Source organism: Equus caballus, chromosome 20, assembly GCF_041296265.1.
Source record: "Equus caballus isolate H_3958 breed thoroughbred chromosome 20, TB-T2T, whole genome shotgun sequence".
Lineage (NCBI taxonomy): Eukaryota > Metazoa > Chordata > Mammalia > Perissodactyla > Equidae > Equus > Equus caballus.
In genome coordinates this window covers 48647925-48672241 of record NC_091703.1, presented here as the reverse complement: position 1 = coordinate 48672241, position 24317 = coordinate 48647925, and the positions used below count along the sequence as shown (strand labels likewise).

Genomic DNA, 24317 nt, shown 5'->3' with positions numbered 1-24317 from the left:
ACAGTACCTCCATCCCATGTCTCCTGCAGACGGAGCAGCTGAAGCAGCCACGTGGCTGCTCAGCAGAAGACCTTGCCTGTCTAATCATGATGCCGTTTGTGCAATCTGTGATGCTAGGATGCCACCTAGAGGCACTGAACTGTTTAATCCTCTTCAAAGTTTAATATGTTTGCTAACATTTATATTTTACAGGACTTCAGAAAGATTTTGATCAGTGGGATTCTTTGATCGAAGGGGAAGACGATAATCTTATTCCAGGGACCAACATTGACACAGCCAACCAACATGTCACTTTACAGAACTCTACAGGAATAGAGAAATCGAATTTAGATTAAAAGAGCTTTTTAAAAAAGTCTCATTTAAAAACTAAGTGTGTGTATGTGTGTGTGGTGTGTGCATATGATTTTAATATATTTTCTTAACTCATATTTAAAGATGTAGGCTATACCCTAATAGTGATTGGAGCTTGGGGTAAGATTTTTTTCCTTTAAATGTAAAGAAAGACTGCTATATATAAAAATCATATCAGGCTAAATTTTAATTTTACTAAAATGATCGCTTTTTAGTGTCAGAATTAAAAACTGCTTTTACATTACTTTAATGGACAAGTATATTAAAATAGGCACAATGCCAATGAAAACACATTGCAGTGACATAATACTCCCTAAAAATAAAATCAAAACAGATTTTCTTTCATCTTCTTTCTATAATGAGCCGTAGAATTGAGATTTAGCAACATGGTATTAGGTGGAATTTCACAGCACTTCCCTTTGACTTGTGCTCATGGTAAGAAAACCTAGATCAAGCAGACAATAAAGCTACTGCTTTCCCACAGATACTATACAATTTCAATATGATGACTAAAGGGGACGTGGACAAGGGTAAGAATCTCAGAGACAAGGCAAAGGCAGCAGATTAAAGTGGATTAAAGAAATTTGGTAATTGGTTTGCATTCACTTTAGTGGTTGATCTCTGATGCATTCTGCTTGCTAAAGAAAGGCCAGGGGTCCCAGCCATCGCACGTTAAATTAGTTATTCACCCAAAAGCTGTGAAGTATAAGAAAGGAAACCTTGAGAAATAATTTTAACTGCTTCATTTTCCATTCGTTTTATTTAATGAATGTTAATTCTATACGTAGTAGTGGAAGTAGAATAGCATAATAAGTGGAGCTGAAAAGATAGCTTAAAAATGTATGCACTTATACATCTGGGAGTCACAGAAAATGTTTTTTGTTTCCTACAGGGTATAAAAATTTATGTCACTCATTTGTTAAGTATATTTTCGTGTAACTATGGTCTTGTTCCTATGAATTCTCCATAATTAAGTTTAAGCCTGTGTGAACAGGGATAATCATACTTAGTAAGCAAGCCTGGTTAACTAGAACTGTTTCTACTTGTGCCTTTTGCCCAGGTAATAAGTGACTATGTGTTTTGATTTGGCCCTTCCGGCCTGTCTTAATGTTTTAAGGTGCAAAATCACTCATTTGGAGAAATTTGATTCTCCTATCCTTTAGTCATTCAGATTAAAAATTTTAAAACAGAGAGTTAGATAGAAGCTCTTAGCATGAAACTGGCAGCTTTCTGTAATCTGGCCCTAAGGCATCTTCTCTGATGTTTTCTCCCAGTAATTCACAACTGTATCTCCTAGGTGAATGAACCAAACTTGTCTATTCATAATCCCGGGAACAAGCAGTATACTCATCTACCTCAACTATGTTTAATGCAAAACCTTCTCCTTTCCACTAACTGAAATTATACTCAGCTTTTAAGGTTCCTAATTCTCACTCGTCCCATCAGGCTTCAGGGTCTGATAGTGTTTCATAGACCTACATTTTTTCTCCACTCTTACATAGCAAACCTCCTTACTCACTTTAGAAATGGATAACTATTCCAATTGTTTTGATGTCCCATTCAATAGCACCTCTTTAAAACCCTTTGTTGGTGGCACATGCCAGGGTTGAAAGGAGAAGATAAATGCTGGAAGGATCCAAGGAGTTAGGATTTTTTTTTAAAACATAGCATAGCGCATACTGCGTATCTTTCAGGGAAAAGAAGGAAATATTCATCGAATGCCTACTCCTTTTCAGGCACTTTATGTAAACCATTCCTAACCTTAAAAACACTGCAAGAAAGGTTTTATTCTCCCCATTTTGCAGATGAGGAAGATCAAGGCTCAAAGATATAATATAACCTGCCCAGGTCACACATCTAGTAAGCAGCAGATAGCGAAGATCGTTTCCTAAAGGTAGGATCTGCATTCTGCATACGACCGCCTACACAAAACCGTGTTTGGAGAGCATGGGCTCTCAGGTTAGGTGGGTCTGGGTTTGATCAAGCCTCTGAGGGTCACTAGCTCTTTGACCTTAGGAAGTTATTTAACTTCTCTAAAAAGCTTCAATTTTCCCACCTATAAAAAATATGGATACTAATAATACACATCTCAGAGTCGAGGATTAAATGAGAAAATGCATTTAAAATACCAGTCAAGTGACTAACACATAAAAGCTAATGTTTAACACTGCAGTTTCACCTGATTATAGAATTGTGGTTCCATTACTACAGATATTCCAGATTCCTATGTCCTTTTTAATGAAATGAGACCACCACACTTTTAAGGATAAATTTTATTCAAATCTTATGTCATATAAGAATACTTCCAAATTCAAACAAAATATTAGCCAAATGTTTAACTACACAAACAAGGCAATGCTTCAGAAAGAAAACAAAAATTCTGAAGGAGTTATGACTAACAAAGCCATCCTCCTAAGTAGCATCATATAATATACTTGTCATAAACCTATTATTTCCTATTTTAATTTAAACACTGCATTCAAAAGAAACCAAAATAGTTTTTTTGACATGTGAGTAATGTGTTAGCAAATTGTCTAGCAAAATAAATCTTCCCAACTGATTAGAAACATAGCACATTCAAAGGAAGGAGAAAGATCCCAGATCTGTATATACTGCAATACCACTATAAGGACACTGCATGGTCAACCTGACGTCTATTTTGTTTTCAACACATATCAAAATTTTTGACAATGACAACTTCTTGTGATTACATGCTCTCAATTTGCTCAAATGCTCTGTTGGTCTGGGTAAGATGCCACTTGTTTAAGAGCAGCTCCTGACTGGCCACATCTATGGATCCACAGTTAAATCTGTATCACCTCCAGACGCCTTTTCTGAAATGAAGAGAAAAACCTCAAGTTGAGAAAGAAACATAAAGACAAGAAAATTATTTACATGAGTTCTACCACCTTAAATGTAATATCCTCTCAAAATGGGGAGAGGAGGCAGATAAGTATTCTAATTTCTATGGAAAATTATTCCTACAGAAATGGTTTTTTTCTTTTCAGTGTTTTGGTTCTCTCACTCTACCTATTATCAAACAAAGCTTCTCTAAAAGATTATGAAATTGGCATATTTTATGTTTTGCTAGAGTGATGTTAACAAGACTGATAACCAATTAGTCCTTTATTCTGGTTGATTAGAGTGTATTTTTCCCATAATAATAAAGCCAACAAGAGCTGATTTCATTCTTAATGTGCCTTAATTCTAAGAACCAGTGTGCTACTTATGCACAAGATCATGCAACTACCAGGATCTTGCAACAAAGTGAATCTTATCATGCAGACAAACTGAAAATCCAGAAAGAAATTCCAAGAAATCACTTAACATACAAAGATAATTTAATATATGGGCTAATTAACACGGAGAAAATCCTTCAAAATATGAATTTATCAGATTCACAATTTAATTTTTAAGATCAATTCAAACAACAAATAAATTCCCTATGATATTTCAAGAAATCCACTTCTTGGGTTTTTCCCCATAAGCACATTTAACATTTTTAGCTCAAGTTTTAAATTTTCTTTCGACTACTAATGTCCAAGGAAATTGATAAAGCATTTTTGTGCGAGGATTTAGGGTAATGGTATCTTTAAGACTTGGCAATCTGGGTAATAAAAGTATTTTATTTTAAAAACACGAGTTACCTTTAATTGTGGTATCATCCGATGACACGAAGTCAAGATCTTTTCCCAATGTTTGGAATGTAGCCTAAGAAAAGCAACCCTTAGATTAATACCAACTCTTTATTATAAGCACAAAATAATTACAATCAGAAAGAGGACCACAGATAAACCAAAAAAATGGTAAACGACAAAAAGTAATCCTTGTAAAAGTATGACAATCTGATTTTATAGTGAAGAATCACTTCAAGTATATTTTCTATTCTTTAAATACTCATTTCTCTGGAACACCTCCACTGGAGCATTCTACACAGGGAATAAAGTACCCTTTTCCAACTTTTAGCCTCCAAACCCACACAACTCTGGTGTTTGGTGCATCATTCAAGGCGCTGCTATTCAACCATTATCCATGATGAGCCACAAATGCTTCATGAAAGAATTAATAAGAGGGATATTTCTCCTATATTCCTTTCAACTCATAGCGTCGTGTGCACGCATGATGTCTGTACAGAAATTAATTCAGGAGACATATTCTTATGGTGAAATGAAATAGCCCAGATGAAAAAAAAAAATTCTCAAACAATGTAATCAGAAAGACTCCCAGATCATAGTGACTTTCATGTGTCACAAAAAAAAAGTCACACATAATTTAATACCCCACAATCTTCATTTTTTAAGGAAACCTAGCTCATTTCTAGACAGGCATCCGTATGTAAGAGTGTCTTCATATTTCAGGAAAGCATCATTTAAATCTCATTAATAACCAAATGAACAAATGTAAAGCCTTACTCGTAAGTAGTGCCTATGTTTGCTAACTAGCTTAAAGCCAGAGGTTGTTGAGTCTATATTATTTTATGAACACTTTAAATTGTGTTAAATGGTTCTCTTCTATTTGGCAGGTATAAGGTAGTTTATCCAAACAGAATCTTGTATGTATATATCTAAGATAACTTATCCAAATAGAATCCCGTATGTATATATTTATGTATTTGGCTGTGGGTTCTTGAAAATTAACAAATGGAAAAAATCAGAATGTAAAAGTTTTAGTAAATACTGACGTAGCATAAGTGAAGCAGGCTATTATTTCAACAAGTAAACAAAAAATGGAATTCACATAAGAAGAGAGATGTTCGATGATTTTTCATAGTGGAAAATTTCAAATGACCTAAATGTCCAACACCAGGAGAAATGGTTTAATAAGTTGTTGACCATTAATGCCATGTAATATTATGTAGTTATGGCCTTCTGGTTGCAGCCAAGATGGAGTAAGCTGACTGTAGCCTCTTTCTTAAGCTGATTACAACTAAAGACTCTGGAAAGAACACAAAAAGCAACCACCTTCTGACTCTGAAAAGTAAACAGGATGAGGCAGATAGACGACTAAAGTAAAAACTTGAATAATGACTCATAATGGGTGAGTTTCACAGGTTTTGGTTTTTTCTTTTTTTCCTTCGTCTCCTAGTTTTGACCTGAGGCTGGACCAAATCAGAGCTGCTCAGCTCGGGTGGACAGCCAAACTCAGAGAGATCCCCTGTTTCTAGAGAGAGGCTTGGGAACAGCAGCAGCTGAATGCTAGAGAGTGGGGATTGAGTGGGAAATCCCTTCGTTACGTTTCTTGTTTTTCTCCTGGCCCTGTCCTGAGAGCAGCCCCAGTCACTGCCTGGGGACAGCAATTGCAGTGCTGGAACCTTAATCTGAGAGAAGACTGGCCAGTGCAACTGGGGAAAGGGCCTTCTGTTATCTGAAGAGTAGCGGGCGTTGGTTATTTTTTTCTCTCTTTTCTCTTATGTGCTTCACTCCAAAGGCAGACTCAGTCAAACAGAACTGTATGAGAGCACAGTGGGAAACCTTGTCAGAAACATGTTTTCTGGCCAGAGGCCCAGGAAAAGAGGCCCCTGGGGCTGGGTAAGAGGACTCTTAGAGCCATAAAATGTGAAGGAAATCTCAGAGAGAAAAGGAATTGGAAAAATTTGAACCCCTAATACTATACGCAAACTGCTATAAGCGCCAAGGTCACCCCTGAACTATGCACATGCAGAACAGAACCAAGCAGGCACAGCAAAGTCTTTAACACCTAAACTACTATAGAAACCACTGCCCGAGTCCCAGCCTAGCCCCCAAGTGGCTTATGTCCCGGGCAGACCCGAACATCACAGCAAAGGCTTTGAAAGCTAAACTGCCTTGGAACCACCAAACACAAAAGGAGAGAGAGAGAGAGAGAGCTTGTAACGACTCTAACTGGGTTGATTACCTGCTATATTTTCTAGAAGATTTTTGACAGGATCCAGAGTCTTAAAAACATAATATTCAAAACCTTCAGGATATAATCCAAAATTACTCAACATACGAAGAACCAGGAAAAGCTAATCATTTCTCAAGACCATCAGGAGATGCAAACTTGGAGATAACCAGATACTGGAACTATCAGACACAGATTCTGAAGCAAGAAGTTCAACAAACTCCAGACAGGATATGCTCAAATGCCCAGACATATCATAATGGCATGGTAAATTGCCCACCATATAATCTTAAATGAAGAACACAGAATATAAAACTGTATGTAGAAAGAAATCAACTATGTTCAAAACATGTAGATGATATACTTATATTCCATATAAACAGAAAAATTATGAAAGAAGGCCAAACTGATCAATCTGTTTGTCTTTGGATGGATGTATTACAGGTGATTGATACTTCCCCCTTTTTTGCCATTTTCCCAGATTTTCTGCCTCAGGCATATTTTATGAAGGTCATGGACACTAAACAATTTTCATTCTTTAAGTCTCAAAATGAAAATCAGAGAGTAAAACATTAATAACTAGTTTTCCCAAAGGGATACCTCGCATAAAGTCCAGAAACATTGATTTCGTTATTGCTGTTTTTCATTGTTGTTATTACAAGATTAGTATTTTTTTCTCCATTATTCCTAAACACAAGGGCTTTGGAAATAGTATGTCACCTTTCAAAATGAAGGACAATGCTCTCACTAGTTACTAGTTGCATGATTCCATACCTCAGATGGACTCTTATCTGATTTGGGTATGCCATTCCAGACATTCTCAGGGTTCACCATCTCCTCCAAACCATTTGAAAGGTTTAAAACCTACAAGAGAGAAAAAAAACTTAATAAAAACTGGTGGTTTCCAAAAACTGTAACTGAATTATGTATCATAGCAATTCTTTTTAAAATGAAATACCTAAAAGGCAACGAAAATGATTTTATTAAACTTCAATCTTATGTTTCAACTCAGTGGTACTTTGGTTCAAAAAACATATATTGAGTATCTATGCCAAGAGATCAAAGATAGGTAAAATTTACATCTCAAGAAGTTCAAAATTTGGTGGAGAAATAGATCTCTAAGTGGATAATTACAATACCATGTAAGAAGTATAGATTTTGGCAGCAAGAGGTATAGGAATATAATATAGGTATAAAGCTTTGCTGGGGGGGTGGATGAAGAGATGGAGAGATTTAGAAAATAATGCCAGTGAATGCTTCCTGGAAGAGATGACAGCTACGGTAAATATTTTAAAGATAAGAGGAAACTAACCAGTTGGGGAAGGGAATAGAATACAGGCAAATAGAACTGCCTATTTATTATTAAATACATCAAAGAAGCCAAGCAGAACTGTATACGTAGGAGGAATCAAGCAGTTTGACGTCTACCTAATATAAGGTAAAAACATAAAGGAGAAAGACCTAAGGCTGGAGGGGTACACGGACACTCAACTCTAGAGGACCATGCCATGTTAATGAGCGTGTCTTTTCTATTCTAGACCAGTGGGTCTCAAATTTTAACGGTATAAGAATGAACATTCCTGGTCCTACCCCCAGAAATGCTGACTCAGCCAGCCAGAGCAAGGTGCAGGAATCTACAATTCAAGAAACACACCCGGTGATTCTGACAGGCGGTTTTCACAGGAGAAACATGAGCAACTGGAAGTCCCCGAGAGTAAAGTTTTACCATAGGAATGATGTAGTCAGATTTGCATTTGACGGACTTCACACTGGCAGTGAGAAGAATCAATTGAAAGAAGACTAGAAGATGTAAACCAAATAGAAGGTTAGTAGAGTAATGTCCTCGTGAAATGAGAGGCTTAACCAAGGCAGTGGCTTTAGGTATAAAAAGTTTTAACTAAGAGATAAGTGGGAAGTGTGGAACTTTGGTGACTGATAGGATATCAGGCATAAGGGAGATGAAAGAACCTATGATGATTTCTTGCTAGGAGGCTTATACAGGAGCTTTTGAAATGATTTTTGCACTGCATCTGATTATCAAGGAGAATGAGCAGGTAAACATGTGTTCAATTGCATTTTCTAGTCTGACAAAGTTTGGTAAAATTTCCTTAACAGTCTGCAAGTACATTTTGAGATAAAGTACTTTAACTTTACTTACTCTTGTGCCTTCTTCAGCTATTTCCAAAATCTCACATTTAGACCACGTGTTTCTTACACTTGACCACACGACACATTTGGATCCAACAGTAAATCCTTTCAGAGTGTAGATGTTCTCTGGTTGAGCTACCAGATTGAACAGAATAAGATTCAATGCACACCTCCTCATTCCTTAATGTTAGATAGACAAGCAAAGCATTTTCCTAAACTGCATTTACTATTCCTATGTAAACAATATCATGTATGGTACGTGTTCTAAGTCTGTCTCCTTTCCTCAATTTTATTTTAAATTCTTCCAGCGCTCCCTCTCCATGATGTGATGTGTTTTCTTTTTTCTTTTTTTTTTTTTTAAAGATTTTAGTTTTTCCTTTTTTTCCCCAAAGCCCCCCAGTACATAATTTTATATTCTTCATTGTGGGTCCTTCTAGTTGTGGCATGTGGGATGCTGCCTCAGCGTGGTTTGATGAGCAGTGCCATGTCCGCGCCCAAGATTCGAACCAATGAAACACTGGGCTGTCTGCAGTGGAGCGCGCGAACTTAACCACCTGGCCACGGGGCCAGCCCCATGATGTGTTTTCTTAATGATGTGAATCTGATTTCTAACATTGAAAATTACTACTGAAAGCTAGTTATTGCTGCCACATGTGGTATAGTCTACGGTTACAACAGCCCCTTCTATAGCGAAGCAGCATACTGCAAGTGAGCAGACGGTCTTATCACAACGCTACTGCTTATTATTAAATTGTGACAGTGAGGGCTAAAAATGTAGGGTAATGTTTAAATAAATTGTTGTATACCCAAACGATGGCATAATATGGAATTAAAGTATTTTGAAAGCACATTTACGGGACTAAAATGCAGAATTCAACACTGGAGGACAGTATGATCTCTATTTAGTTTTTAAAACTGTGTGTAAACAGACATACACAGAGAGGATGGAAGACAACAGAAAGGAAGGACAGCACAGGGTTAACAGTGGTCATTTCTCGGTGGTAGGCTCCTGATGATTTTCATTCTCCTTAGTCTATTGTTTTCTCTATTTTGTACAATGGCTCAAATTTAATAATATAAAAATTGACATTTAAAATGTCTAAGATTGATCGTAAAAAAAGCCGCCAAAAGTTAGCCGTTTCTTGTATCTTTTAAATCTTATTAAGTAGCCAAAAAAATAGCAGTGAAAACAATTTATAAAAAAGTTAATGACAATAAATGTTCTCCAATATTTACTCATGGCTAACTGTTTTGATTAATAGAGGCTGTCTGAACTAGTTTTTGTTTAAGGGTTTCTAAATGAATGGCAACATGTATGCATTGACACAAAACAGTTATATTTGAAAACTCTGCTAGAAAGACCCTTATCATAAATTCATGCCTAGAGTAGTGCTTGGCAAAGGAGCACTATGGTTTTTTTTTAAAACACATAACCTTGTCATTTTAAAGATGATTCGTTTACATTTTGAATGTGATTACTTTTTGGAGGCACAGATTTTAAACATTCTATTTTAAACACAAAGTTAATAATTCACCATTTCACTCAGCATATAAAGTATTACTTTACAAAGATTTCAAACAATTTCTCCATGTTTAAAATGCCCTTTATAAAATCTAAATCTGATTCTCTTTTCAGGTTTTAATCTTTTCCCCGAGAAATTAATTTAAAAAATTCAAATAAGAATTCTTCTCTTTTAAGATAAATAAGTACTTTTGAAAGACACTAAGTTAAACTTACATAAAAGTGAAAGAAAAAAAATTCACATACCTGGCACATGATCTGGTAAAGCATTACCGTGTTTCCTTCCATCTCTGGATTCTTCTCCAGAGAACAAAGAAGTCAATGATGAAACGGCATCTCTGTTTTTATATGCTGTGAATTCTTCTTGATATACATTCATTTCAATCTGAAGCTTGGGATCACAATTCTTTCCATGTGGATGCAATGATAACCTATGCTGGTCATCAAAACATTCGACACAACTTGACTTTCTTGTGTCCTCAGGACACATGGATTCTTGGGCTTTCTGACTAAGTCTTAAAGACAAAGGGTTTATTTTATCATCTAGACACAACTGGGCTGTAGGTAATTCTAGTTCTGGCTGTTTCTCGGCTTCACAGTTGAGGGGCAGCTGTACTGTAAATGGTTGCAGGACGGCTTCTGTGTCACAGCCTTGTGGGAGGGGCACCATCGGAGGCACCAGGCCTAGCTCTTCTTTCTCTTCATCCCCAACTAAAGAATGTTGTAGTTCAAGGGATTCTAGTTCCAAGAATTCTTTTGATTCATCATCAGGAGACAGCGGTACCTCAAGGGAATTCAGTTCTAATATCTCCTTTGTTTCACTGGCACGCGGTAACAACGTGCTAAATCCTGTAACTAGATACTTATCATCAAACTTTGCTCTGTCAACAAAATGGCACTCTGCTTTATCTTCTGGTAACTCAGGGCCAATGTTATCTTTGCGTGGGTTTTCAAAAGCTTCAAAAATGTCATCAGTTTCAGGGTCATAGAATTTACTTGGTTTGGTCTCGATGTTTAAGTCATTTTCGGTTCTTTCAGAGAGCTCATCCGTCTGTGACTCCACATAGAGTGTTTTCTCTTGTCCAGCTTTACTACTAGCTCTCTTAAGTCCAACATCAGGACTGGGGGACCCAAGAGCTCCCTTTATCCCTAGGCAATTGTTTTCATCGGGCGGATCACTGTTACTATTACCGATTTTAGAATATTTCTTCATTTTCTCATTAATACTTTCTCCTTTGCTTTTCAGGTCAACAATTGCTAAAGGGATACCACAAACATCCTTTTTGATTTCTAATATTGTTATCTCCAGTACATCTTCTGTTACTATTTCATAAAAATAGTCATTCCCCTCTTGAGGGCACACACCTTCTGAGATATCAAATCCTGAGAGGCAACATGGAAAGGCCTGCATGGGAACGACCAAAAGTTCAGAAGGAATATTCCAGAGGGCTTTTGGGTCCACACAGTCTTCAATGTTTCCAAAGTCCACAAGCCTGACAGATACAAGATAATCTTCACAAATATTGGTGATGAGAGCCCTATAATAATGCCCATCATCTCTGTATCTCACTATGCAAGGATCTCCAATATGCGGACATGGGATACAACTCCTGCAGTCTGTCACCTTTTCTCCAGCAGTCTGCACTTCTACTTCTAAATACTGAAGTTTCTCTGTATCAGCAAATTGACACCAAAAATATTCAGGTCCATCTATTACAGTGGCATAAGCTCTTATCATCTTCATCTTTGGATTATACCAGTTAAGGAATACTGAAGTGTCTATGTCTGTTCTCTTGACAGACATTGAACAGGCATCTTTAGTTATTTGGGTAGAAAGTCCTATCTGAGATGTTTTACTGAAAGCATATCCACTAATCATATCTTCTGCGATGATCCCGTGTTCATCAGCAAGAATAACTTCCCATCTGTCTTGAAATTTAACAAATTCACATCTTACTTGAGACTCACCTGTCCTCAGGGAAAAGTAATGCATCATTTCCTTAGAGTTGAAAATCTCAGGAACCCAAGGTCCCCGTAAGGAGCAGTGAATGCACAATCCTGGTAACAGTGCATTAATAAGGTCAAGCTTACCTATCTTGTTAGTGTGAACCACAGAAACATTGCCATAATCAATAAAGTGTACAGACAGAAGGTCATCGGGTAGTTGTTCCCTGACCACAGCACGATACCATAAATTGTCTTCTGGAAAAATGGCACATATTACATCTCCTCCTTGTAACGGTGGACCTGCATAATACTCAGGCCTTGTTCTAAAATTGTTTAATCTCTCTGAAAGACGATTAATTTCAGCTTCATCTTCTGTTAGTTGAACATAAAAGTCTGAAAGATCATTTATATGAGAAACATATACAGTTGTTTTAAAGCCAGAAATTATAGTCTTCTGAGGGAACTCAGAAAATCTTAAAGGCAAATCTGTGTTATAGGAATCTCCAATTTTTCTCTCCGAAAGACTGGCTTCTAGTTTTGTGGCTTTCAAAGGTGGCTCAGCAAAACTTTCTTCTTTCTTTTCTGTTGTTAATGGAGACACTTGATTATTTTTATTTCCCACAGAGTACTGATATTGGGTGACTAAGTTTGTCTTTGTTGAACTTTGTAAAAGTTTGAGCTCCTTACATGCTGAGCTGATCTTGGGTTTGTACGATTCTCCCAAAATCTCCATACTGTGTAACTTCTTCTCTACTGATTTACTTAAATACTCTGTGGGTGACATCATCATATTTTCCTTTTTTACTTCAAGAGTTTCGGTTGTAGAGAGAAGTGCGTCATTTTCTTTTTTTTTTCTTTCCCCATCTTTGTAAGCAAGTAGCCCTAACTTCTTATTAATACTAGCATTAATTTGAATACTGTCATCATACAGTTCCAGAATCAGTCTTCCATCTGGATCTTTTGCTACAACCAAAGCCTTCAATGACTTATCTAAAATAGTCTCCTGAAACCATGTTGTAACTTCTTTTGGTACGTGATCAGGAATGTCAGACAACGAACATTTAACAGCTTGCATGGGCAAAAGTAAGACGTCACACGTCTCACTAGGTATTGGGAGCAGATCATCATTTGTTATCATGTGAATGTTCCCAAAATCAACAAAGAAGACTTTATTTGGTTCTTTTTCTATTATTATCCCCCTATACCAGTTCCCATCAGTATACTTGGCAAGGCACAAGGTTCCAGGGATCAAGGGGGATGTTTTTAAATTCAGCAAAATTTTACTTAATCGTGTAATATTACATGACAACTGTTCTAAAACATTTGCATTTCTTCCCAGCTGGCAATAAAATGTCCAGGGGTCATCAACGTGTGTTATATACACTGATTCTTCACTTCCAATTTTCACATCATGTGTAGAATAGTAGTAAGAATGTAGCTGAACAGAGGACTCCAGAGGGTTCTGAAGTTCTACTGGTCTTGCAAGGCTCTTTTCTACCAGAAAATGGCACACGCTCTGAAAGGGTGTTAGCAAATCCACGATAGTAAATAGTTCTTTATCATGTACTGAAGCCAAAGCAAATATTGTGCATTTTAATTCTAGATTGTCTTCCTCGGCATTATCTACAAATTCACTAAAAGCTTGTACTGCCTCTTCATCCCAAACAAAAGGACTGTGACCAGTTGGTTGAATTAAATTATAAAGACTGCACCTAAAAGCCTGAGCCTTAACTTTGAGAAACTCTTCACTAATTGCATAAATATTCTTCACAGACACCATATCTTTGTCTCCATAATCTACAAACACTACTGTGACATGCTCTGAAGATTGTCCTCCGCTAATCAGAGCTCTGGACCATTGTCCATTTATTGTTCGTTTTGCCAAACAAGTGGGGGTGGTTCCCTGGTAAGGAGTAGCTGTATTCTTGCAATAGTCTTGAATATCACACATTAGAGATTTGAGTTCTTTTTTGTTCTGGGTCAGCTGGCACCAGAAATAGCCAGGATTTTCCACATAAGACACTTTGACTTCTACTGTACTTCCAACTTGTAGCTCTCCTGTACCAGAGGAAGCTGGCTTCATTTCCAAGAAATTCTGTATAAGAGAAGAATAAACAGATACTCTTTTCTCTTTTTCTTGCACAACTAGTCCAGCTGAGACATTAGCAACAACTGTTGGGTCACTCAAAGCTTCTGCAACAGATGTAGCTTTATTCTCTCTCTTGGCTTTCTGTTCTACTTCTACCTTACTGGAAGAAGGTATTTTGTTATTCTCAGAAGTGAAATGGTTTGAAACACGCCCTGGAGAGCGGGCAGTTAAGGGAATATTTTCCTTTGTTTCAAATTCCTGATACTTGGCATATCCAGCTTGAGCAATTACTTTACTAATGTTTTCTTCCCCTGTTCTTGATTCATCAAGAATCTCGATAACATATTGCTTATCTTGCTTATCAAGGACATGGATAACTAATTCTTTGTGCAGTACAGTCTTTTCAAAAAAGGAAATTGCCTCCTGGCTCCAACTCTTCCCCAAAGGCCAAATGTCAGCCAGGGTGCACCTCAGAGCCAATATTGGGAGCTTCCTAAACTGAGGAAGCAGCTTCCTCACATCATACCAGTCCACGTTTTCCGAATTGCCACGGTCAATTAAGAATACATCCACACTCTTCTCATCTAATCTGGTGACCATAGCCCGAAAATAGCCATTTTCTTTCCATTTGACACAGCAAAGGTCATCAGGTTCGGGTTTCAAAACGACCCCATCCAGCTTACTGGCCGAGGAGTAAAAACTGCACATTTTCCTCATCAATTTGCTGAAGGTGCCATTGTGTTTCCTCAACCGAATCCAAAACTCTGAAGGATTTTTAACAAACTCTACCTGGGCATCATAGAAGGCGTTCATCTTTAACCTGACGGGTCTTAAGGCTGGGAGGGACATCTCTTCATCCACTTCTTCAGCAGGAGATGAGGACTGAAGAGCTGTTTCTGGTTCCTCCTCCTCCTCCTCCTCCTCAATTCCCTGGCTCTGAAGGAATCGGTCAGCCAAGCAACAGGACTGTACTCCAAAAACACAGTTAAGATTAATCCCGTCTTCTCCATACAGGGTGACATAATACACATGCTCAAAGGAGCAGTAAAATTCAATCTTTGCATTCACTGCGTGGCCCAGTATCAGTGCCTTCAGGTCACCGACCTGGGACCGAGACCAGCCTCTCCCAGCATCCCAGAGTCCATACATAGCACAAGGGTAGGTCACCACAGGCATTCGAAAATATTCAGGCAGCAGGTAGCGAAGGCTGCTACAACTCACTAGCTCCTTCCTTCCATAGTCTACATGAAGCACCTGGGCACAGCGCTGGGGCCGAAAAGTCTCCAGCAAGAGCGCCCTGTACCAATGTCCATCCAATCCATAGGATGCGCACGGGGAGCCCGGCTTGTCTGGGCTCTCCTCCCTCTCCTCCCAGGTGGCACTGGTAGAGTTCTCATCTCGCGTCCCCGTGGAAGCCCGGTATATCTGGGCCATGCTCTCGGAGAGGCGGTGGATCTCCTGCGAGAGGCTCCGGAGCTGGCAGTGGATGCGGTGGGGATGGCACACCTGGGTCACTACCACGGGCTCCGTCACGCCCAGCTGCAGCTGCGGGTAGAAGTAATCCAGGCCCGGCTGTTGTGCCTTGGGCAGGCCCTGTGGGAGGGCTGGGGCCCCGGGGCCCACGCCAGCCGCGGCCGCCTTGAGATAGCGCTTGAGCAGCAGGTGGAAGAGGCTGTCGGGCACCTGCCGGGCCAGGCCCAGCTCCTGCATCTGCTGGCACAGGCCGGGCACGTCCAGGAGCACCAGGCGCTGGGGGCACAGCACGTCGAGCACGCGGCCGTGCACCTCCTTGCCCTGCAGCTGGCTAAGGAAGTCCACGGCGCTGGGCGGCCAGTGCTGGGGCTCGCCGCTGCCCGCGCCGCCCGCGGGCACCAGGCCGGCCAGCACGCAGCCCAGCGCCTCGGAGGGCAGCTGGAAGAACTCGCCGCGCCCCGGCGCCAGCGAGCCCGCGCCGGCCGTGACGGTGCGGCCCTCGTCGAGCAGGAAGACGCGGCTCTCCTGCGCCTGCCGGCTGACTACGCGGCAGCGGTGCCACAGCAGCCCCACCCGCACCAGGCACAGCTCGCCCGGCGAGGCCGCGGCGCCGCCCAGCGCCCACGGGCCGCGCGCCGCCGCCGCTTCCTGGATCTCCCGGCTCAGCCGCACGTACTGCTCCCGCCGCTCGCCCACCAGCCCCCAGAGCTGCACCGGGATCACCTCCGCCTGCACGTCCACGAAGGACACCCGCAGGGCCAGCGCGGTCCCCGGCGCCGGCAGCCCCGGCGTCGAGCACATCCCCCCGGCGCGGCGCGGCCTCGGCTCGCTGCGGGGTCAGGGCGGCGCGCCCGGCCGCTGGAAGCGGGGCCCCACGAAGCCAGGCCCGGAGACCGAGGCACGGGAAGGACGCCCGCCAGGCGCCCCCTCGGCGACGCGCCCGACGCCGGGCCGCACGGACTCCAGCCGCCGTCTGCTCACACGCGGCGGCCCGACCAACCGCCCGCGCTTGCGCCGCCGCCGAGGCCTGAACCGCGCGCGACGCCCCCTTCCGGCCGCGGGCGGCGGGACGCGCCCCCGGGGGTGGTCCCGGCGAGGGGGAGGCCGGGGGCAGGCAGGCGGGGCTTCTGGGCCGTCCAGGAGGCCTAGAGGTGGCCGGACCCGGACGCGGCGTGCTCCTCCTCAGGGCGCCGGCCACCCGGGAGCAGGCGGGGAAGGCCTGGCAGCGGGCTGCGGTGAGCGCCAGGCCCGAAAGGGACTTCGTTTTCGGCTGTCCGGCGCATGCTGACGGAGCCCGTGAGCCAGAAACGGGAAGGAGGGATGGAGGCGCCGAGGGCATGTGCCTAGCAGAGTGGGCCTGCGCTCCGAGGCCCGCGGCTCCCGCCTGAGGCGGTCGAGTGCGCCTGAGCCCCGCGGGGCCGGGGTTTGCTGATGCTCTTTCGGTGTTGGGACCTGGAGCGAGGTGCTTCTCCTGTCCTTTAGGAACCTGTTTGATCGCCTGGGGTTAAAATGAAGTATGAGAGTACTCGGAGACTGTTAAATGCTTCTTTCCCCACGTTGCTGGTGGAATGTAAAAGGGTATAGCCACTTTTTAAAAACTAAATATGTACTTGCCATGTGACCTAGCAATTACACTCTTGGGCATTTATCCCAGAGAAATGAATACTTATGTTCATGCAAAAACCTGTACAAATATGTTTACAGCAGCTATATTCCTAAGAGCTAAAAACTGGAAACAACCCAAGTGTCAAGGAGTAAATGTTTAAGCAAACTGTGGTACATCCACTCCACTGGATACAACTCAGCAATAAAAAGGAAAAGAAATGAACTATTGATATATGCTACAACTGGGAAGTTTCTCAGGGAATTATGCTAAGTGAAAAAATATATATATATAATCCCAAAAGGTCACATACTGTATGATTTCATTTATATAATATTCTTGAATCAACAGAAATATAGAGATACAGAGCAGATTAGTGGTTGCCAAGCATTAGGGATGGGGGAGAGGGGGTGAGTGCCTATAAAGTGGGGAGCATGAGGGAGCCTTGCGATGCAGCTGTTCTGTATTCTGAATGTGGTGATGGTTACAGGAAGCATGGTTACAAAGATGGTTACAAAGGTGATAAAATTGCATAGAATTAGACACACACAGATGCTTGTAAAACTGGTGAAATCGGAATCTGTGGATTATATGTCACTTTGCTGGTTTTGATTGTGTACTACAGTTGTGGAAGATGTTAAAATTAGAGAGGACTCAGTGAAAGGTGCATGGGACGTTCTTGTACATTTTTTTCAACTTTATGTGAATCTAAAATTTTTTCAAAATTAAAATTTTAAAAAGCATTCTATGAAACTCAGATTTTAGTGTCCATAACTAAAGTTTCATTAGAATACACACACACAAATAATTCAAGACTATGCCATTATAGGGGGACAATTAGAGTAGAAAAAGCAAGCCAAAGCAAATTATTTATCTATCTTCTTGTTTCCACATCTGAAAATGAATGTAAGGACACACGTAGTTCTGAGGCATGAACTAATGTAAGTACAGTTAACATGTTTGCATTAAATAAATACTTGAGATGCAACAAAACATAGTGGAAAAAGCAAAGGCTTCAGATTTTGAAAGTCCCTGTTTCTTATCTCAGGGTGACATGGACAGTGAACTTTTGAGTTAGTTTCCTCATCTAAAAATGGAATTTTACTTAACTTTATTATGAATATCGGATGACCCAATATATGTAAAGGGCTCACAACAGTAGACATATAACTATTAGTAATTATTGAATAAAATTAGTAATTAGTAATATTGACTAAAATAAAAATTTAGTAATAGTTATTAGTAATATTGAATAAAATAAAAATTTGAAAAAGTTCTCTTAAAGATTAAAAAATCTTAAATTAGACTTTTTTTTTAAAGATTTTATTTTTTTCCTTTTTCTCCCCAAAGCCCCCAGGTACATAGTTGTATATTCTTTGTTGTGGGTTCTTCTAGTTGTGGCATGTGGGACGCTGCCTCAGCGTACTTTGATGAGCAGTGCCATGTCTGCGCCCAGGATTCGAACCAACAAAACACTGGGCTGCCTGCAGCGGAGTGTGCGAACTTAACCACTCGGCCACGGGGCCAGCCCCTTAAATTAGACTTTTTAAAAATTGGGTTTGAGGCATAATTTACATACAGTAAAATTCACCCTTTTATTGTGCAGTTTGATGATGTTTTGACAATTGTACAGTTATACATTTGTATACAGTGTGCATTTGTATTCAACGTAAATGCACAGCACTACACATGTACAAATGTATACAGTTGTAAATGTACACCACCACAGCTAAAATAGAAAACATTTTCATTATCTAAATAGTTCCCTTATGCCTTTTTGCAATCTATCCCCTCCCTCCCTCATGGGCTCAGTCCCTATCAACCATTGGCAACCACTGTCGCTGGCACTCACTGTCCCTATAAGTTTTGTCTTTTCCAGAGTGTCAGATAAATGGAATCACACAGTTTGTAGCCTCTTGTGTCAGACTTCCATCACTTAGCATAATGCTTTTGAATTCATCCATGTTGTCTGTATCAGTAGTTTATTATTATTGTTGAATATTTTTCCATTGTATAGACATACCACATCAATTCAATAGATTATGGACAGTTTTTGGTGATTACCAATATAGCTGCTGTAAACATTCATATATACATATTTGTGTGGACATAAGTTTTTATTTCCCTTGGTTAAATAGTAGGAGTGAGATTGCTGTGTCATATGGTAAATGTATGTTAACTTTATAAGAAACTTTCGAATTATTTTCCAAAATGTCTGTCATTTTGCATTCCTACCAACAACATATGAGCCGCTCTGCATCCTCATCAGCACTTGGTATCGTCAGTCTTTTTCGTTTTAGCCATTCTTGTGTTCGGTAGTGGTATCTCATTGTGGTTTTAATCTGTATTTTCTTAATGATGTTGAACATTCTTCATGTGTTTATCTGTCATCAGATATCTTCCTTGGTGAAGTATCTGATCAACTCTTTCGTCCATTTTTAAAGGAGTTGTTTGTCACCTTATTTTTGAGTTGTAAGTGCTCTTATATATTCTGATTACAAGTACTTTATCAGATATGCGTTCTGCATGTATTTTCTCTCAGTGTATGGTTTGTCATTTTATTTCCTTAGTAGTGTCTTTTGAAGAAAAAAGTTTGTAATTTTGATGAAATCAAGCTATTCACGTATTTTTTTCTTTTCTAGGTGGTAGTTTCTGTGTCCCAAGAAATCTTTGCCTAAACCAAGGTTAAAAAAACTTTCAAAGTTTTCTTCTACAAGTTTTATAATTTTAGCTCTTGTATTTAGGTCCATGATCCATTTTGAATTAATTTTTGTATGTGTTGTGAGAGAAGCACTGAGGGTTTTGTTTTATTCTGTTTTTGCATATGGATATCCAATTGTTATAGTGTCATTTGTAGCAAAGACTATACTTTCCTGATTAAATTATCTTGGCACATTTGCCAAAAATTAGTTGACCATATGTGAGTGGGTCTATTCCTTGACTTTCTATTCTGTTCCATTCATCTATATATCTATCTTTATGCCAATACCACACTGTCTTATTGTCATTTTAAACTGCTTAAAAGTCAATTTTGAAAGTAAGTAATATGAATCCTTCAACTTTGTTCTTTTTCCTCACTGGGCTATTCAAGGTCTTTGCTTTTCCATACGTATTTTAGAATACACTTGTCAATTTCTGCAAAAAAAAGATAACCTGTTGGGATTTTTATGAGGATTGCATTGCAGATAGAGATCAATTTGAGAATTGACTTCTGAGCAGTATTGAGTCTTTCAATCCATGGACACAGTTTCTCTCTCCATTAATTGAGGTCTTCTTTACTTTCTTTCAGCAATGCTTTGTAGTTTTCAGTGAACAAGTCTTGCACACATTTTGTTAGATTTATCTCTAAGTTTTTCATGTTTTTTGATGTTATTGTAAATGAATTTTTTAAATTTTAGTTTCCAATTTTTTATTGGTAGTACAGCAATATGTTTCTTTTTGTATATTGACTTTATATCTTGTGACTTTGCTAAGACTCACTTATTAATTCTAGCAGCTTTTTTGTAGATTCCTTGGGACTTTCCACATAATTATACCATCTATGAATAAAGGCAGTTTTATATCTTCCTTTCCAATATATATGCCTTTTATTTCTCTTCCTTGCCTCATTGCAATAGCTAAGACCTCTAATACAGTTTTGAGTAGAAATGGTGAGAATGGATATTCTTGTCTCGTTCTTAATTTAGGAGGAAGCCTTCGGTCTTTCACAGTGTGATGTTAGCTATAGGTTTTACTTAGATCCCTTTCATCAGGTTGAAGAAAATCTCTTCTGTTCCTAGTTTGTTGAGAACTTTTATCATGAAAGAATATTGAATTTTGTCATATACCCTTTCACATTCTATTGAGACGATATGTTGTTTTCTCTTTTTGTTTGTTAATAAGGTGAATTATATTGATTGATTTTTGAATGTTGAACCAACCTGTCTTCCTGGGATGAACCCCACTTAGGTATGATGTATTCTCTTTTTTTTATAATGCTAAATTCAATCTGCTAATATTTTTTCACTTCTAATGATTTTTAAATTTTTTCAGCTGTTTTCTAATGTAATAAAATATACATAAAACTTACATTTTAACCATTTCTAAGTGTATGGTTCAGTGGCATTAAGTACATTGACATAGTTGTGCAACCATCACCACCATCCCTCTCCAGAACCTTTCATCATCCCAGACTGAAGCTCCGTACCCATTAGACATTGACTTCCTTCTACTCCATTTCCACCCCTGGTAACCACTGTTCAACTTCTGTTTCTAAGAATTTGATTATCCTAGGTATCTCACATGAGTAGAATCATACAATATGTGCCCATTTTGTTCTGGCTTATTTTAATCAGCATAATGTTTTCAAGATGCATCCATGTTGTAGCATGTCTCAGAATTTCCTTCCTTTTTAAGGCCAAAAAAATATTCCATTCTATGTATATACCACATTTTATCTATCCATTCATCCATTTATCAATGGACTTTTGGATTGTTTCCTCCTTTTGGCTCTGTGAAAAATGCTGCTGTGAACGCTGGTGTACAAATATCTGTTCAAGTCCCTGCTTTCAATTCTTTTGGGTACATACCTAGAAATGGAATTGCTGGATCATATGATAATTCTATGTTTAATTTTTTCAGAAACCCCATACTGTTTTGTATAGCGGCTGTAGCATTTTCACCAGCAATTCAGTGTTCCAATTTCTCCACATCGTCACCAACACTTAATTTTTTTTATTTTTTAATAATAGCCATCCTAATGAGTGTAAAGTGGTGCTTATGGACTTTTGCATCTGTGTTCATAAGAGACACTGGTCTGTAGTTTTCTTTTTCATAAACGGATTTAAGCATTTTGGACAATAAGTAAAGAAAACAAATGAGAAGTGAAGGATGTCCTGAGGTTTCTTGGCTGCAGTATTGGGTATGTAGTGCAAAAGAAAATCCTGGAGGAAGAGCCTATTTTAAAGGGCAGGGAGGAAGGATTGTTATAAAAGATACTGATTTAATGCTGGGAAATTTGAGCTCACAATGACTGTGGCCCACCCTGACATTCAGTTGCCAATTGAGAAAACATGACTAAAGCTTGAGCAATGAGTAAGGACCAGGAACACAGATAATATAGTAACAAGTATTTATTGAGTGCCTATTATATATTTGGGAATTACCAGCCCAAGTGTAGTAGCTGAAGTTACAGAAATGTGTGGCTCTTCCTAGAGAGAGAGTGAACATTGAGAAGAGGGCCAAGAACAGAATGTTGAAGAACCAAATTTTAAGGACTTGGCAGCAAACAGCCAATAGAAACTGAAAAGTAGTAATGAAAAATATAAGTGACAAGAGGGAATAGTATCATGGAAATCAAAATAGAACATGGTATCAAAAAAGAAGGGACTAATTTTCTAATGTTTAAATTCTAACATTTTCCTTAGTAAGTATGTCTATCACTGTAATTATTACTTATCCATCTTTTTAGTCATAGCAGAACTGGATTAATAGGGAATATCCATAAAATAAAATTTATAGCGACAAGGTATGAGTGTCCTTTTTGCTAATATAAATATTTCAAATATGACATTATAAATTAGGCCACTATTTATTTCAATTGAGAAAAGTAAAGATTAAGAATTAATCTCTAAATTTATTATCATTTTAACTCAAAAATACACCAGGAAAAAACAAAACCCTTAACAACCAATTAGGCATTTTAAAACATTTATTTTAAAAATCAGAATAATGCACTATATTTACTCACATATATTCCTGTTTGTTACCAGATATTTTCAGCAAACAGACATCTTTAAGCCTCTTCATCTGCTTTTATCAAGCCTTCAAAGTGGCTCCTGCTGCTGTTGACAATCACAGCAGCCTGTTGGGGGTAAAGTATGGGGAGAGAAAAATAATCATGTATTCCTCAAAATTCAGAAATAATAAAACACTTGAGTGGGTAAAATGTGCATTTGTATGGTATCAGTGAAGGCCAAAATAGTGATATAATTTCCATATACGCCCTAAAATGAAGAATATATAAACTCCTTTCTTACTCATTAACTATCAATCAATTAACCAAATATTTTGTATTATTTAAAACTACCAAATTCTAGATTTTTGTGGAATAGCTATTAAACTGATGAAGATAATACTTCTTAAAATTATAATAATTACATTTAAACACACATGATCTTTTGAAAATGCAGTTAAGCACTTAATATGGTAAAGAATATAATGAAATCAAGTGTTATTGACTCAACTTAATTATTCTGAAGGTAGGTGGAAAACAGCATATGACTTAACCGTGTGTACATAAATGTTTTTCTCTCTCCACCCCCCAAAAATCTCTGAATTCAACAAATACCTTTTACTTGGCTTCTATTGAAGTTTATAAGAGATACAGAGATGTATTACATGGTCCTTGCTTGCAAGCAGTTCATTCTGTAGAGGGGAAGTAGGTATCCATCCATCCATACAGACATGCATCTGCAGTAGGGGAAGCTATGGGAGCATGGAGGTGCGGAAGATGTTGAAGTCTTCAGAAATCATCCTAGATATTAAAGTAGGATTTAACCAGTGAAAATGAAAATGAATGGTGGTAGTGCTGGGAGGAAAGTTAGGTGGAGAGCACAGCATGAATACTGCATGAAAAGTAGCCAAGTGAAGAGCATCTCCAGAGAAATAAATGGAGCAATGTATTTGCAAGGAGGTAGAGTGCACATATGCAGTGATATGCAAAGGTTAGAAAAATGGGTTGAAGTAAGATCGAGATGGTCTTGGATATAGTATTAAAGATTTTAATTTTTATTGTGTGTGTATGAAGGAACAATTGAAGGTAAGAATATGGGGTGATGTGCCCAGAGTTGCCTGAAGGAAGACAACTCTGCTACTCTGAGAAGGATGGATTTCTGGGTGGGAGAGCCCAGTCATATAAAAAGTTTGTATTATACTTAAAGGCCTGAATAAACTTTTCCCAATCTTGAAATATAAGAAATTAATTAAATCTAGGAAAAACAAATCCTAATAAATTTTTTTTAATTCCCATTTTTTTCACATCACATCAATATAATGGCCCTCTTCAAGTATATGCAAGTTAAGATTCTAGGGTTCAATCACTTAATCTTATAAAGAAACAGAAATCAAGAGAGGTGAAGGGACTTGATCATGATTACAATGCTTTGTCAGAATTAGAGCCCAAAATAGGATAAAGGTCTTCAGGATTCAACTTCAGTCTTTTCAACACATGACCTAGCATTTAATAATAATATATTTTTGTTTAGTAATTATCTTTAAAGAGTCTTGGTTTAAATGGGCAGAATCAAATATTCCTCCCCCCAATTATTTTTACCCATCAAGTA

General features: G+C 38.9%; 3 protein-coding genes across 17 annotated transcripts in view; 1 reads left to right on the top strand and 2 right to left on the bottom strand.

The window, feature by feature from the left end:
* Positions 1–370, top strand: part of PLA2G7 (phospholipase A2 group VII) — a 36518-nt gene extending 36148 nt beyond the window's left edge. For all 14 annotated transcript variants that reach the window (XM_023625050.2, XM_023625049.2, XM_023625047.2 and 11 more), the window contains one exon: positions 193–370. In XM_023625050.2, coding sequence (XP_023480818.1) covers positions 193–335 — 143 coding nt within the window. In that variant the 3' untranslated portion in view covers positions 336–370. The remainder of the gene's footprint in view (positions 1–192) is intronic.
* A 2239-nt stretch (positions 371–2609) lies between these two features.
* TDRD6 (tudor domain containing 6) lies at positions 2610–16443 on the bottom strand. The gene is made up of 5 exons (XM_014734612.3): positions 10130–16443; positions 8372–8496; positions 6988–7077; positions 3999–4062; positions 2610–3185 (listed from the first exon to the last, which is right to left on the bottom strand). The coding sequence occupies exons 1-5, from the start codon at positions 16191–16193 to the stop codon at positions 3142–3144; spliced, it is 6387 nt and encodes a 2128-aa protein (XP_014590098.2). The 5' UTR covers positions 16194–16443; the 3' UTR covers positions 2610–3141.
* Positions 16444–22666: 6223 nt separating this feature from the next.
* The window catches only part of SLC25A27 (solute carrier family 25 member 27), a 29082-nt gene continuing 27431 nt past the window's right edge, over positions 22667–24317 (bottom strand). For both annotated transcript variants that reach the window (XR_011430052.1, XR_011430049.1), the window contains 2 exons: positions 23324–23509; positions 22667–22837 (listed from right to left, as the gene is read on the bottom strand). The gene's annotated coding sequence lies outside the window, so the exon portion shown is untranslated. The remainder of the gene's footprint in view (positions 22838–23323; positions 23510–24317) is intronic.